The sequence below is a fragment of the Salvia splendens genome, chromosome 13 (genome assembly GCF_004379255.2).
Source record: "Salvia splendens isolate huo1 chromosome 13, SspV2, whole genome shotgun sequence".
NCBI classification, from domain to species: Eukaryota; Viridiplantae; Streptophyta; class Magnoliopsida; order Lamiales; family Lamiaceae; genus Salvia; species Salvia splendens.
Window position 1 is genome coordinate 29317002 of NC_056044.1, and position 17221 is coordinate 29334222.

Genomic DNA, 17221 nt, shown 5'->3' on the forward strand with positions numbered 1-17221 from the left:
GGAAAAAGGGAGTTCTGCAAGAAGGAAACAAAATGGTATAACAACCACATTTAATCCCACGAGTACACCCCTGCATGATTGCAGAGAAAACAGCCAAAACACAACCAAGCAAGGACTCCCTCGCTGCACAACACATCAGCCTTAACAGGCTTTCAGTTAGACAAATGGGCATAAATAATCCCAGCTTCACTCTCCCTCAACACCACAAGCAATACCACACCACAACACCACTACTCAATAGCAGAGGAGCAAGCTAAAGGGAGGGAGAGCCGAAGCAGAGACAAGAACCGAAACACTGCAGTAGAGGTAAACTCCACAACACCCTTTATGCATCACGTTTAGGCGAACACAGTAGATAGCCAAGTTGAGGAATTTAGGGACAGAAGCTCAAGGACATAGGAAACTAGATTTTTCCATGAAGCCTTAGCATACACACTGCTGTAATCGAGCTCAATCACCAAAAATCCCAATACCACATAGCTACTGCCTTCAAGTAGAACATCACAAATCTGAATAAATAAAAGGGGAAGGGGAGTGAGACTTAGCTTGACCGTGGGGAGCCGACGACGACGCGGGAGCAGAGGCACGAGGTAGCAGTGGCGTGTCTCGGAGCTTGCCCGATTTCGGCAGTAACCGAGGCGGCGCGAGGCAGCTACGGGCCGCGGCTGAGAAAGAGAAGGAGGCGACGCCTCCTCTCCACCGCCGACTTCGCCGAAAGGGGGAAACACTCGCCGGAGGGCGTTCGGTGGAGGGAGCAAGCGCGAGCTCCGGTTCGTGTTGTGGCTACTTCGCGACGGAGACAGCAGCCTGGAGTAGGCGACGGCGGACACCTCCGGGAGACGCGATGAGAGCGGCGGCTCCATGAATTCGTCGATGGCGGAGAGAACTAGGGTTCCCGTTTCCAGCTTCTTCTTCCTTGTTTGTGAATTAAGGATTTCTTTTGGAGAATTTTGGGGGAAGAAGAAGAAGGAGATTGGGGATTAGAATTGAGAATGAAATGAGAAAGGGGAAGGGGGTGGGGGCCGACGGATGGAAAGGAGTACCTCTCCTTGGGCCATTTCCACTTTTCCTCTTATTGGGCTTCTAATTAATTAATTGGAAATGGGCCTCCTCTTTAGTTTTAGTTTGGGCTTGATTGTTTAATAGAAAAGAAGATAAGGAAAATGCATTTTGGGCCGAGATTAAATGAGCGGGCCGAAAGTTAAGGCTGGGCCAGAATAATTAGTTCCAACCGAGCCCGAGAATTTAATTACTTGGACCCGGATTCTTTTGTTGAAATCTTTAGTTAATTCCAAGAATTTATGGTATTAAATTCCTAAGCTACGGAAGAAAATGAAAAGAATGTTCGCCGTGATAAAATAAAAGCCAATAAATAATTAAGCGAACTCTTAGCCCGGAAAGTATTTTAAGATATTTAAATTAATGCGGGAAATAGTTTTCGACCAGTTTCCGAATAAATTAAATCGCAGATTTAATTAAGAATTAAGATTTCCTAATTTTAGAAGAAAGGAAATAAAATAATAAAGGAGCACGCTTAGGCATGCATTCATGCAAAATCAGTAATTTTTTTAAGCCTAATTCAAATATACGAATTTTTGTAAAGGAACGTCGTCGCTCGACGCATAATCTCAGAACAGGGAAGCACCTATTTTGCAAGAGTTAAGCAATTGAGGTGTGGGCTTCTTTCCTTTTTATTTACAGAACTCTATGAGAATAAGTGTGAACTTTTGAATGAGTTGTCATGCCATGTTTTATTTTGTGATTGCCATTCATGGTTAAAACGAATTCGGGTCCCAGTAGGTCAGTAAATCCTACTCGGACTAGTGTACACTTACGGACCGTGAGCTAGCGCAAGGTTGGCCGGTCTAGGGGTCGTGAGCTAGCGCCAGGTTGGCCGACCCAGTGATCGTGGAATGTGGCCACATTCCCGATTCACACAGCTTGACATGGTATATCATCAGAAAGTTAAAAGACTGCAGTCTATTTCAGAAAGAAATAACAGATTTTAGTGACCGGGACTTGTTTTCAGAAAAAAACCCCGCGTTCACTCAGCTTGGCAGACAATTAAAAGAAAAACAGTTTTCGGCACAATCCACTGAGTATATCAAGTACTCAGCCCTGCATATTGTTTTCCTTAATGTGCAGGTTGATCGATCGAGGCAGAGGAGGTGTTGGGACTGAAGATAAAATAAAAGAAGGGTAGCTAGTGTAGTATGTCTCCATACATGTTATACTTGTCTTGGAACTCTTCCGCTGCATAGACCTAGCTTTGTCTCAGTAAAGACAATGTCCCACATTTCACTCTGATGTAATAACTTGCTATCTTGATGACTTTTAGACAGTATTTCCTTAATTTCAGTAATTATGATGATGTGTTGAGACAGTTTAGTATTGTTAGTCGCGAAATAGCTGTGCTTTCTTTGACTAGGAAGATGTGGTCGTGACAGAGTGGTATCAGAGCACCTTTCTTTCGCTCTGACCCAAGAACCTTCTTTCTAAGCCTCAGTCCAGAACAGTAGCACTAGGCTAGAAAGTGAACAGAATGATCAGTACAAGATCCCAACACCTCAGCTCGACACGATCAACTGCACCAGAAACAGGGGTCGACGCCCGCTCGTCCAGAAAAGAGAATTTTAAAGAAAGAAAATATTTTTCCATTTTGAGAAAGAAAATGAAATTTTCTAAGTTTTTTTTTCAGAAAAAGAAAATAATTTTCACAGCCCTTATGGGAACGGAAATGTTTATTTGAAATGCTTGCAAGATGCAACGTGATAGTTGATACTTCGCATGAGATATGCTTAAAGTATCTATGACTTATGAGCTTGACATGAATGTATAAGTGTCATGTGGACTATATATGCGAACCTAGAGTGCTTTAGAGAAGTACCTTAGGTGGGACATATAGGACCAAGTACTAGCAGAACGAGAATTTGTTACCGCCTTCCAGGGCGACGAGACCAACTAAAACCCATCAGTTTGGGCAAGCTTCAAATTCCAAGGAATTATGAGAAAGAAAAGACGAGCCAAAAAGTACTATTGTACTACTTATAGACAGCAATTAAAGGAAGTCCATTCTTTTAAGCACACAGATAGTATACATATGTATACTAGACGATGAACCAAGAAGTTCCCAATGTCTTTACAAAGACCAAGTTTTAACAAAAATAGTTTACTTTCAAGCCTGTTCGGGAGATACATCCCTACACGGAAAGAGATCGTACCCGCGACCTAGTAAAGTGATCTAATGTGGCGTAACAAGCCCAAGTGGCTACGTGATCCAGAAGCGATACTTATAGCGTGCTACGAAGCACGATGGAGAAGGTAATGTTTTACCAGAATCAGCGTTCTAAGTTATCGAGAACGATATGAAAGTAAGACCTCCAGCTGCGGTTATCAGTTTAACAGCACGAGGAACCCCATCTTGGAATGAATGGTTTCCCAGAACGCGTTTATCATGTGCGAGCTCCACAAGAAAAACAAGGGAGTGTCACATAACTAGAACCGATGATTATAATCAATAGTACTTACTTGGATTCCCAATGAAATCCCTTCTAAGAGTCCTTCCAAGGACGATACCCTCGTCTATTCAGACTCTAGTTTTGACTCGCAAGTACCATGTCAGTGTTCCTTTTTCTGTGCGAGGTTTGACTCATTTCCAGCTTATGGACTGCAGTCCTTTTGACTCATCGTACATAAAGAGTAAAGTTTTGACTGTTTAAGCTCCAGTCGTAAACCCTAAATTCTACAGTTGTTCATATCTATGATCTTCGGAATGAGCGTATTCCTCAGACATTCTTTGAACCTCCGGGACAACGATGTCCTGTCGGCTATTAAGACCTTTGATTGACTCACGTTCTGCAAGTAGTACGCCACTTTCATTCTCTTCAGGAAAGCGGTGACTCAGCTTCAGTTCCCAAATTTGGGATACTCTTATGTTCCAAGCATCGTTATTTGTTGTTGCCTCCTTTGAGCCACAATATTGGAGATTTATATCTCGATTTCTTGGACTTATGCAATGAAATTTCATTCTTACGATGCTTACGTTGTGATCCCCAGAGTGATCAAGACAGTTAAACATTTTCCTCAGGGAATTTCATGTGGTGCTGGAACTTTTTACCTCCCTATTTTGAAATCCTACAAAGGTGAAATTTTTCGACCTCGATTCCAGTACATGTATTATTCCTAGTCTCGGAATTTTTCTGCAGCTCGAAGTTAAGGCAAGCATATTGCACCTTTCCCTAATGAGCTTGCCCTAGCTGATTTTTCTGAATAGTTCATTTCAGTGCGTTGCCTTAATGAACCTATGAAATCATTGATGTGATTTTGTTATTCCATATCAAGATGCCTTTGAAGCATGATCAATGTTTCCTTCATGGCAATCGCCTACGTTTATAAATTTTCGCGATTGATCATCTTAGACGGTGACATGTTGAACCACTATCCTTGATGTTAAGATCCTTTCAGTTTAATTGGACAACTATATTGTCCTATTTTGCAGCTTACTATGGGAATTTACAGTTAATTCATTTCCATCCAGTTTTCATGACCTATCTCATGATTATTTCTATCTCCCACCAGGGGTGAGCCTCAGCTTCTATGAGTTTGCCTGGAACCAGTTGAGCTACGTAGTTCTTTGAATGAACTCAATACTTACCTTCAAGGTCGATTATCGACGAAAATTCATATAAGTTGAACAAGAGATGTTATTCTAGTCCAGTTGGGTATTCAGTAGCCCTTCAAATTTTCAGTCATACTCTCTTGTGTGAATAATAATCCAAGTTAAGACTATTAGATTAATCATCGAGTTATTGATACGAGGCTAGCAGAAAAAGGCATGGTCTCAATTTCTTTCAGATACGCATAATAAATACGTCCCCATGGAGACACGTGCAGGAAATGATGCACCAACCAGAAGCGTCGCATAACCGACAGCAAAGCGTTAAATACTTCGAATCTACGTACCGCTTGTGACAAGCAGGTGGAAGATCGAATATTTTGTTGTATAGAGAAGCAACTAGCCTTGGGTAGAGAAATATCAAGGAATATTTGTGGATTAAATGATGTCCGAAGACGTAAAAGACCTATATGGTAGTTTGAACGATCAAAATGCTTACTCCGAGTAAGATAAGTAAGCCACAAGAACAAAGACTCAATTATGGGCATGTAACGAAAGCCATGGAGAAAGTACGAGTGTATTCGTAGTTTATGTTTGACGGAACAAATCCCATCAGCAAAAGGGATTCGTCTAAGAGGTGGCCAGGAAAAGCTAAAACTGGAGAGACATTCGGGAAAGAGGAAAGCTTGATAGCATCGCTACCCTCACAATCCCTACTGTGAAAGGAAGAACCAAAATTCTCCTTTAAAGAGTTATCGGAGAAGAACCGATTGGGAGCCCTATAATACAGAGCAAGGGCAAACGTTAGCAGTAAAACGGGAAGAAGTATTCTACGATTTGCCACACCTTAGTTAAGCGGCTCAGAAAGGAGCTGTCGATAGAGTTTTATAGACACGAGATCTAGACCATGTTGGAAAGTCATGCTAGATTATCTCACCAAGAATCGCTTAGTCGAACCAAAAGGGCATGGAGACAATAGCGTTGGGAGAAAGAAGCCAACACATCCACATGCACCGGCCCAGTGTTCAAGAATTAACACGAGTAGAACAGAGTGTGCGCTAGATCAAGACGAAAGAGTCGCGGTAGGCACAAAAGTATCTTGGAAGAAGTGAGAGTAGACTACCTCAGCTAAGCAAGAGGTTACGAGGTTAATATGCAGCTCAACTGACGATGAAATCTAAAACGAGGAATGGTTTCAACAGCCAGACGAGATGAAACGTCTAATGGATGACTCGAATCAGTCATAAGATCTCAGTCACCATATAGAACGGCGCTTAAGAAATAAGATAAACTTAAGATCCAGTTACAAGAATAAGTAGACCTAGGTTTCATCCGACCCAGTGTATCGCTGTTGGGCGCACCAGTACTCTTCGTGAAGATGAAGGATGAAACTTTGCGAATGTATATCGACTATCGAGAGCTGAACAAGTTAACCCTCAAGAACAAGTACCTTTACCGAGGATCGACGACCTCTTCGACCAGCTGCGAGGAGGTGGTGTGTTCTCGAAGATGGACTTGAGATTGATTTATCACCAGCTGGGAGTTCGACAGAACGGTATACCTAAGACTGCATTTCGCACCAGATATGACCAGTACGAGTTTACAGTAATGCCTTTTGGGCTTACAAATGCCCCAGCCGTGTTCATGAACCTAATGAACTGTGTGTCCCACCCACAGATGGACAAGTTGTCCTAGTTTTGTAGATGACGTGTCCATTTACTCGAGGAACGAGAAGGAGCCCGAGGATGCATTTGAGGGCCACTTTAGAAACGTTAAGAGGCGAGAAACTCCATGCTAAGTTCAGCAAGTGTGAGTTCTGGCTTAATGAAGTGAACTTTCTTGGACACATAGTGACAGCAGAAGGGATCCGAGTAGACCCCGCTAAGGTTGAGGCCGTGCAACGTTGGCAGTCACCAGCGACGCCCAATGAAATTCGAAGTTTCCTAGGTCTGGCAGGATACTATCGAAGATTCATTGAGGGGTTTTCTAAAATAGCGAGGCCGATGACTCAACAGCTCAAGAAAGGAGTTAAGGTCAATTGGACCCCAGAATGTGAAGCAAGTTTCCAGTTGCTAAAGAAAAAGTTGACCACAGCGCCAGTTTTAGTTGTGCCAGAAGCGGGAGTCGACTATGTGGTGTATACAGATGCATCGAAGGTCGGACTCGGGTGCGTGCTGATGCAGAAGGGTAAGGTGATAGCGTACGCTTCACGCCAATTGAGGCCGCACGAGTTGAACTATCCGACGCACGACCTGGAATTAGCAGCAGTGGTCCACGCGTTGAAGATTTGGAGACATCACCTCTATGGAGTTCGATGTGAGATCTTCACAGATCATAAGAGTCTCAAATACCTTTTCGAGCAGAAGGATCTGAATATGAGACAGCGCAGATGGCTGGAACTAGTCAAAGACTACGACTGTGGTATAAACTACCACCCAGGAAAAGCCAATGTGGTAGCAGATGCCTTGAGCAGAAAGACTGCGCCTCAAGTGGCTGCTTTCCTCACACAAGAGGAAGAGCTTATCCGGGAATTCGCCAAGATGCGACTGGAAATAGTAAGAGCCCCGGAGACAGTGGACAGCAGAATTTCCACCTTGGTCATAGAACCAGATTTAAGAGCCAGAATCGTTGAAGCCCAGAGAGACGATGACGCTCTAGAAAAGATCCGTCTCAGAGTAAGGACGGGAAAAGGGGAATACTACCGCGAAGAGGCGGATAATGCTCTCACTTTCAAAGGGAGATTATGCGTACCCGACGAGGAGGCACTCAGAAATGAGATCATGAGTGAAGCTCATGAGACACCATATACTGCCCATCCTGGAGGTACGAAGATGTATCAGGATTTGAAGAAGCAATTTTGGTGGGACGGCATGAAAAGAGGCATAGCGTCGTTTGTAGAAAGATGCCTGGCTTGCCAGCAAGTGAAGGCTTTGCATCAACGACCCTATGGAAAGCTACAACCTCTCGAGATTCCAGAATGGAAATGGGAGCACATAGCAATGGATTTTGTGACAGGATTGCCAAAATCACAGCGAGGAAACACAGCCATCTGGGTAGTTATCGATCGCCTCACCAAAAGTGCTCACTTCATACCAATTCGTATCACACACGGTTCGGACAAGTTAGCACAGATTTACGTGCGAGAGATCGTACGCTTACATGGTGTCCCAGTAACGATCACCTCAGATCGAGATTCAAAATTTACTTCTAGATTTTGGATAAGCCTACAGCGAGAGTTAGGCACTCAGCTAAATTTCAGCACAGCGTTCCATCCACAGACGGACGGACAGTCCGAAAGGACGATCCAGACATTGGAAGATATGTTAAGAGCTGTAGTGCTCGACCGTGGAGTAAGCTGGGAGCCAGTACTTCCACTTATAGAGTTCGCCTACAACGACAGTTACCAGGAAATTTTTGATATGGCCCCATATGAGGCACGCTATGGGAAAAAGTGTAGATCACCACTTTACTGGGATGAAGTTGGTGAGAGAAGGATACTCGGACCAGACTCGGTGGAGGAAATGATAGGAATTGTCCGACAGATCCGAGGGAGAATCAAAGAAGCTCAAGATAGACAGAAATCCTATGCAGATGCTCGCAGAACGGATTTACAGTTCAAAGTAGGAGACATAGTCTTTCTGAAAGTATCCCCATCGAAAGGGATAACCAGACTTAGCGTCAAGGGCAAGCTAAAACCGCGTATTATCGGACCTTACGAGATCCTAGAAACAGTCGGCCATGTGGCGTATTGATTAGCGCTCCTGCCAAGCTTCGGGAATGTTCACAATGTATTTCATGTATCACAGTTGAGAAAGTACGTGTTTGACCCCCAAACACATAGTACACCAAGAAGAGATGGTGATAGAACCAGATTTGAGCTATGAAGAAAAGCCAGAAGCAATTCTGGACAGAAAAGTTAAAGAATTGAGAAATAAAAATATTGTAACAGTGAAAGTCCTGTGGAAGCACCACGGCCGCGAGGAAGCGACGTGGGAACTCGAGGATCAGATGAAGGAGAAGCACCCACAGCTTTTTGCCTAGCCGAGACAAAATTTCGGGACGAAATTTTTGTTAAGGAGGGTAGAATGTAATAGCCGAGACGTAATTATCTCGAGATTTTTCGAAAAATAGTAAATATTGGAATTTTCTTTGTACAATTGATGAAGGAGTGATTTTATTTCTTGAATAAGAATTTTTAAGTACAAATTTCAAGTTAATACAAAGCTAATGAAATTGCTAATTACAGAAATCCCGAACTAATTTACAACTCTTGACGACAAAGATAAAAGTCGAACTACGTTATTACAATATGAAAATAGGAAAACTAGCGTTGGGCCTCTCCGGCACGGACCGCGGCCCCATCACGACGGCCTGTTGGGCCGAGTCGACGAGACAAAAGCCGAGAAGGAGTCAGCCTCTTGTCCCTGCCAGAAACAACAAGATAAACAAGAAGATGCATAAGACACTAAAGTGGCTAGTTGGCAAAATAAGTAAGGATAAGGAACAAGCCTACTTTAAGCATTGGAGACCAAAACTTACCAAAAAAAAGAAGGAAAAGCAAGAGGCTGCAATGTCTCCTGCACTCCACGGCTCACAGCAGCCCCAACCATGGACCTTTCGACCGTGCAAAGCCTGCTCCGTGTAGAGCAGCAGCTCTGCGGTTGTCACGTAACAACCCTACAATCCTTGTTGTTGCACCTGCTTTTCACCACACAAAGTTCAGGTTAAGGGATGCAGCTTCAAGGGAAAAAGGGAGTTCTGCAAGAAGGAAACAAAATGGTATAACAACCACATTTAATCCCACGAGTACACCCCTGCATGATTGCAGAGAAAACAGCCAAAACACAACCAAGCAAGGACTCCCTCGCTGCACAACACATCAGCCTTAACAGGCTTTCAGTTAGACAAATGGGCATAAATAATCCCAGCTTCACTCTCCCTCAACACCACAAGCAATACCACACCACAACACCACTACTCAATAGCAGAGGAGCAAGCTAAAGGGAGGGAGAGCCGAAGCAGAGACAAGAACCGAAACACTGCAGTAGAGGTAAACTCCACAACACCCTTTATGCATCACGTTTAGGCGAACACAGTAGATAGCCAAGTTGAGGAATTTAGGGACAGAAGCTCAAGGACATAGGAAACTAGATTTTTCCACGAAGCCTTAGCATACACACTGCTGTAATCGAGCTCAATCACCAAAAATCCCAATACCACATAGCTACTGCCTTCAAGTAGAACATCACAAATCTGAATAAATAAAAGGGGAAGGGGAGTGAGACTTAGCTTGACCGTGGGGAGCCGACGACGACGCGGGAGCAGAGGCACGAGGTAGCAGTGGCGTGTCTCGGAGCTTGCCCGATTTCGGCAGTAACCGAGGCGGCGCGAGGCAGCTACGGGCCGCGGCTGAGAAAGAGAAGGAGGCGACGCCTCCTCTCCACCGCCGACTTCGCCGAAAGGGGGAAACACTCGCCGGAGGGCGTTCGGTGGAGGGAGCAAGCGCGAGCTCCGGTTCGTGTTGTGGCTACTTCGCGACGGAGACAGCAGCCTGGAGTAGGCGACGGCGGACACCTCCGGGAGACGCGATGAGAGCGGCGGCTCCATGAATTCGTCGATGGCGGAGAGAACTAGGGTTCCCGTTTCCAGCTTCTTCTTCCTTGTTTGTGAATTAAGGATTTCTTTTGGAGAATTTTGGGGGAAGAAGAAGAAGGAGATTGGGGATTAGAATTGAGAATGAAATGAGAAAGGGGAAGGGGGTGGTGGCCGACGGATGGAAAGGAGTACCTCTCCTTGGGCCATTTCCACTTTTCCTCTTATTGGGCTTCTAATTAATTAATTGGAAATGGGCCTCCTCTTTAGTTTTAGTTTGGGCTTGATTGTTTAATAGAAAAGAAGATAAGGAAAATGCATTTTGGGCCGAGATTAAATGAGCGGGCCGAAAGTTAAGGCTGGGCCAGAATAATTAGTTCCAACCGAGCCCGAGAATTTAATTACTTGGACCCGGATTCTTTTGTTGAAATCTTTAGTTAATTCCAAGAATTTATGGTATTAAATTCCTAAGCTACGGAAGAAAATGAAAAGAATGTTCGTCGTGATAAAATAAAAGCCAATAAATAATTAAGCGAACTCTTAGCCCGGAAAGTATTTTAAGATATTTAAATTAATGCGGGAAATAGTTTTCGACCAGTTTCCGAATAAATTAAATCGCAGATTTAATTAAGAATTAAGATTTCCTAATTTTAGAAGAAAGGAAATAAAATAATAAAGGAGCACGCTTAGGCATGCATTCATGCAAAATCAGTAATTTTTTAAGCCTAATTCAAATATACGAATTTTTGTAAAGGAACGTCGTCGCTCGACGCATAATCTCAGAACAGGGAAGCACCTATTTTGCAAGAGTTAAGCAATTGAGGTGTGGGCTTCTTTCCTTTTTATTTACAGAACTCTATGAGAATAAGTGTGAACTTTTGAATGAGTTGTCATGCCATGTTTTATTTTGTGATTGCCATTCATGGTTAAAACGAATTCGGGTCCCAGTAGGTCAGTAAATCCTACTCGGACTAGTGTACACTTACGGACCGTGAGCTAGCGCAAGGTTGGCCGGTCTAGGGGTCGTGAGCTAGCGCCAGGTTGGCCGACCCAGTGATCGTGGAATGTGGCCACATTCCCGATTCACACAGCTTGACATGGTATATCATCAGAAAGTTAAAAGACTGCAGTCTATTTCAGAAAGAAATAACAGATTTTAGTGACCGGGACTTGTTTTCAGAAAAAAAACCCGCGTTCACTCAGCTTGGCAGACAATTAAAAGAAAAACAGTTTTCGGCACAAGCCACTGAGTATATCAAGTACTCAGCCCTGCATATTGTTTTCCTTAATGTGCAGGTTGATCGATCGAGGCAGAGGAGGTGTTGGGACTGAAGATAAAATAAAAGAAGGGTAGCTAGTGTAGTATGTCTCCATACATGTTATACTTGTCTTGGAACTCTTCCGCTGCATAGACCTAGCTTTGTCTCAGTAAAGACAATGTCCCACATTTCACTCTGATGTAATAACTTGCTATCTTGATGACTTTTAGACAGTATTTCCTTAATTTCAGTAATTATGATGATGTGTTGAGACAGTTTAGTATTGTTAGTCGCGAAATAGCTGTGCTTTCTTTGACTAGGAAGATGTGGTCGTGACATTTTTAATTTTATTTTTTTTTATTAAATTCGAATTTTTTTAAAAAAATGATTTATTGCATCAGCGTGACGAAGCCCACTCGCAGGCCGGCGAGTGGGCGTCACGTGTGGCACCAGGGCGAGCCACGTCGCGCGGGCCCGTGGCGAGCTGGCACGCTAGCCGTCTCGGAGGGACGAGATAAGAGACACCCGCGGGACGCGTTGCGGGTGCTCTTACATCACCGCCTCTTCTCTTTCATGCCACTCCTTTTTTCTCCATATTCTCATGACCACATATCTTTTCATATTCATTGTCTCAAAAATTTTACTTCCTTCCTCCCGAAAAGTCTAAATTATTTCCTTATTAGTATGTTCCGGCAAAGTATGAAATTTTTAATTAGGGAATAGTTAAACAATACATTACTCATATACATCACTTTATTTACAAATTATACTATAACTCTACACTACTAATGATGTGGAGCCCACTCTCTACTAACACTATTTACACTAAGTATCTTCTTTTCTCTTAGGTTACCAATTATATATTAAAATTCGTGTCAAACCAAATGTTCATATACTTTTTTGGAACGGAGGAAGTACTATTATTCTTTCGCTATTTTTGTTTGTCCATCAAAGTTAGTATACTTTTATTTTTGAAAACTTGTTCATTACGCATTACTACAATAATGTGGATCTCACTATCCATTAATATTATTTTAATCTCATTTTCATCTTTTTTCTCCTTATACTTATATACTTTCACCTTAAAACTTGTACCATCTCCGAGGTCTTTATTTTAAAGGGATGAAAGAAAAGTTCTTATTTATTACCATTTTCTTGCGAAATGCTAATATGGGTAAGCACAAGTATGATTTCTGCATTTTCTTTGCTGGAGAAAACATCCAGAACTGGAAATAATTTGAAACTCGCAAATAAAATTTAAAGCTAGATAAGTTTTTTGGAATGTGGTGTAATTAATTAAGATACTCCTAATTAAGTACTCCTTCCCCCTTCCGTCCTACTAAAGATACCCACAATGAAAACCTCTTTTGTAGGGATCAGATCACTTAGGTTCACTAATTACCGGGACCTCTTTTTTATAAGGCAATGTCTGAGGTGGCTAATCTCAGAAGGTACACGCCAATTACAGTACCAAGTATTACACACAAGAATTGACTAGTGACTAGATACAAGTATTACAGAAACCCTAATCAATTGCAATGTCTTGACCGCTTGCAATAGCACCGGATTCCACCCAGTAATACACCTGCACACTCACTAAACTTGTTAGTAACAAAAGAAACGGATCCTAAACGGATCTAAGCAAGAATACACTGTAAACAATGAAACTTGGAACACCAAGAACAGAGGATGGCTCAGGTCGCAACAACGACTTCACAAGGGCCAAAGACCTCCTCCGTCTTATCCAACAAGTCACAAGGGGACACCGTGGACAGAACCTAACCCCGAGCTAGGGTTACCCGACTGCTACCACACAAAAGCCACCCCACACGACCAACCACTCAGAAACACAATCGCACGGCCTCAAGAACACTCAGAAACACAATCGCACGGCCTCAAGAACCCTCAGAACTCACGGATCTGAGAGACCAACCGATAATCTTCCCAGAAACAACAAGGAGAAGAACTCAACCATTCAACTCACACAAATCTCCAGATCAACTCAGCAGTTGAGAGATATCACTCGATCCTCACTATAAGACCAAGAAAGGAGTCATCGGAGATGAAAATCGGCCAGAGTTTCAGAGAAAGAGAGAGATTTCTAGAGAGAAGCTGGAGCAAGAGCTCGAAGAGAGAGAGAGAGTAGTGATTCGAATCAGAGAGTGAAGAGTCAAAGAGTCACAAATAGACTCAAGAGAAACACACCTCAAATCCAACGGCTCAGCGCCAAGATCCGAGTGAGGGTGACACGTGGCAGCCATCGGGGTAACTCTTCATTAAGTAATGGGCCAAGTCAAGATGGACTCATTACATCGGAGAATGGGCTATCAGTTAACACGGTCCAGCCGAAATAATCTCTGGCCCAAATGGTTAGTCCATAATTCCACATCTTTATCTCTACTTTATTCTCTCCACTCAACACACAAAATAAAGCTGCATAAAATCCCATGCCGACCAAGGAAGGGATCGTCATCCTTGGGACGGAATGAGTAGTATGTTAGAAAGTAAAAATGTAAATTGATTTGTTGGTGACAAATTCCAGCTAGATAGTCATACGTATGGATGTAAAATTTGTTATAAAGTGTAAATGTAATTTTTGACTAATTTAATTATTTATGAGTGGTACTATTTAGTTAGTAGATGTAAAAGAACAAATTAGAGGCTATTATTTAACACAATATATAGTGCGTCGGGCAAGCAGGTTTGGTCTTATGCTGGCATAATTCTTGACGTGGAGAAAACCCCAATTTACCTACACATTAATTAATTTTACTCTTCATTAGATGAGATAAAATCATCTTTTATATTAGTATTACATATTCAAGGATGAAAAAGACTATTTTTATTTGCTTTCAATTGATTTGATTCTAGTCACTTAATGAAATATTGAAGTTACAAAGAAATGAATAAAGAAAAACCTCATTAATGATTTTTACTATGTAGTATTGGTTTAGACATTAAAAATTTAAAACTCAAAGAGATCACATGATGATCGATAAATACTTTTGCTAGTTAATTCATCACATCTTAATTAATCAGTTGGTGAAAATAAATTTGTGCGCTGAAAATTAACGAATCGAGAGAAATATAAGTTAATTTGACGATGAATCTCGATAGAAGGGAAATTGTCTTATCCATTGAATTTGATTTTTGTACTTTTAGGATCACTTGTTCGTCGAAAAAGGACAACACATAATGCACCGAGCCAAATTTGACCTTGCGTATTAATGATGAATCACAACCTAGCTAGTGGATAAGAGATTGTTCTTTCATCTATAAATTGATCAAGAGTTTGAGTCACGACAACTGTTAAGCATGAGTGTAAAGCCTTAAACCCAAATGGATTGGTGGGTGACACATCGGATTGAGCATGCGTGGGTCCCATCGACTTAGGGTGATCTACCAAAAAAACACAACCAAATTTGATCGTGGGAAAAACCCAAATTAGGTTAAATGTGGTAAGAAAAAAGGAAGAAGCAATATTATGTGTTGTGTTCAAATAAGTTATCACCACTCTTTAATTTGAGTCTTGAACAACTGTAAAGAATAATAGGAGTACTACAATTGAGTTGGTTTTCACCGCTCATTTTAATTTGCATTTCTAATTAATGAAATAGAGTATGCATTTCCCACTTGCTAATCTCTATATAAACAACTCGATGTTAGTAAAACATACATATTCTCAACTTCATTAGTCTTTTCTTTTAAGTTAAGAGCAAGAGATTAATTTGTGTATATTAATTCTTTCAGATTCATGATGAGTTACTTGGATCTCATTTTCGGCCTTCTTGGTACCACATCTCATTTTTTTGTTATTATTATTATTATTATTATTATTATTATTATTATTATTATTATTATTATTATTATTATTATTATTATTATTAAATTCATGCAATGTTTTCATGTCAAATGCATGTCTTCCATATCATGCTATATTGATATCTCAAGTATGACACAAAAGATTATAGACGTAGCAAAAAAAGGAAGTTGTTACTTGTTACATAACAAATTTTCAATGTAAAATACCCATTTAAGCATTCACAATTTATTTTTATACTTCATTATTCATTACAATAAAAAATTAATTTATTTTTTGCAGGCAACTTCGTCTCCTTAATGGTGTTCCTCGCACCAGTGTAAGTCTTGACTAGCTATAGATAATAGTATTATTTGTGACTAGTAAAATAAATTTTCAAGATCAAATGATATAGTAAATATTTTGATGTAGACCAACATTTATTCAAATATACAAGAAAAAATCAACAGAAGGATTCCAATCAGTGCCATATGTAGTTGGGTTGTTCAGTGCAATGTTGTGGATATATTATGCTCTGCTCAAAACAGACACCACTCTCCTCATCACCATCAACTCCGTTGGCTGTTTCGTTCACACGGCTTACATCTCTTTCTATCTTTGCTACGCCCCCAAATCCGCTAGGGTAAATATGCAATACTCCCCACCCTTCCTCTCCCAACTTAATATTCTTGATTTACTATATTTAGTAAATAAGTCTCACATTCCACTAATTCACTGTTGGTGCAGTTGCAAACTGGGATGCTAATCCTTCTACTGAACATCATTGGGATGAGTCTAATCGTTGTGCTGACTTACTTTCTCGCGGACGGCTCCACACGTGGCAACATTGTAGGATGGATCTGCCTCATTTTCTCCTTGTGCGTCTTTGTTGCGCCTTTATTTATCCTGGTAAGTATTTATTTCGAAATCAATAGGAAATATCATGAATTTTTTAATCAATTGTAGTTACATTTAATTTATTTTTCATGGTCGACCCTCAGAGACAAGTGATCCGAACGAAGAGCGTGGAATACATGCCGTTTCTCCTCTCGCTTTTCCTCACCATAAGCGCAGTCATGTGGTTCTTCTACGGCTTACTACGCAAGGACTACAATATTGCTGTAAGTATATATAGAGACAGAGGATTATGTTTTTCAGTATTAAATAAACATTAATATATCGAGTTTATCTATAAAAAATGCTATCTCTACTTAGTGGCGGAGGCAGAAACTTTACACCGAACCCAAGATGACAAATTTACAATTTCCTTGATAATGTTGCTCTCACATCAAAACACAAACTTCGAAAAATCTTATTTTTATTACAATTTGGGGTCATGGACCCCACAATTGCCTTTGTCTATGATAATAGAATAGTCTTTTGGTATTAGTTCTCGTGAAGATGATTTTCAACTATTTATGTTGTACAGATTCCAAATGTGGTAGGATTCACCTTTGGAGTGATTCAGATGGTGTTGTATGTGATATACAAAGGCGCGAAGAAGGCCATGGAAGAGAGGCTTCCGGAAATTCAAGTGGATGCGCAGAAGAATTCCGAAATTAGAGAGCAAATCATCGATGCTGTGACTTTGAGTGCACTAGTTTGCCCAGAAATTGTTCCGGCTCTTCCACAACTCGTTCGCCGGGACAATTTCGACCTTCAAAATGAGATCAACATCGCCACTTCTACCTGAAAATTACATACATTTTCATCAAATCCTTTCTTGGAATTAATTAACTTATAGTAGTATTCAACTATGTTACATCTTCTTCCTAAATTAGTTTAATTTTCTGTTGCCCCTAGAACTAACTACCTTCATGGTCAGTTTGGGTTGTATCATTTTTAATTGACTTCAAGTGTAACATATCATATATGTGTGTTATTAATAGTTTCAACATCTATTATGCACCTTATTTTAGTAAGTATATATGAATATTTAATGTGTGTTCTTGAGTC

General features: G+C 41.2%; 1 protein-coding gene across 1 annotated transcript; it reads left to right on the plus strand.

The window, feature by feature from the left end:
• The first annotated feature begins 15163 nt into the window (after positions 1-15163).
• LOC121761319 (bidirectional sugar transporter SWEET12-like) lies at positions 15164-17149 on the plus strand. Its single transcript, XM_042156971.1, has 6 exons — positions 15164-15257; positions 15569-15605; positions 15698-15908; positions 16013-16174; positions 16267-16386; positions 16695-17149. Exons 1-6 carry the CDS (start codon positions 15221-15223, stop codon positions 16956-16958), a joined length of 831 nt encoding a protein of 276 aa, XP_042012905.1. The 5' UTR covers positions 15164-15220; the 3' UTR covers positions 16959-17149.
• Positions 17150-17221: the final 72 nt, after the last annotated feature.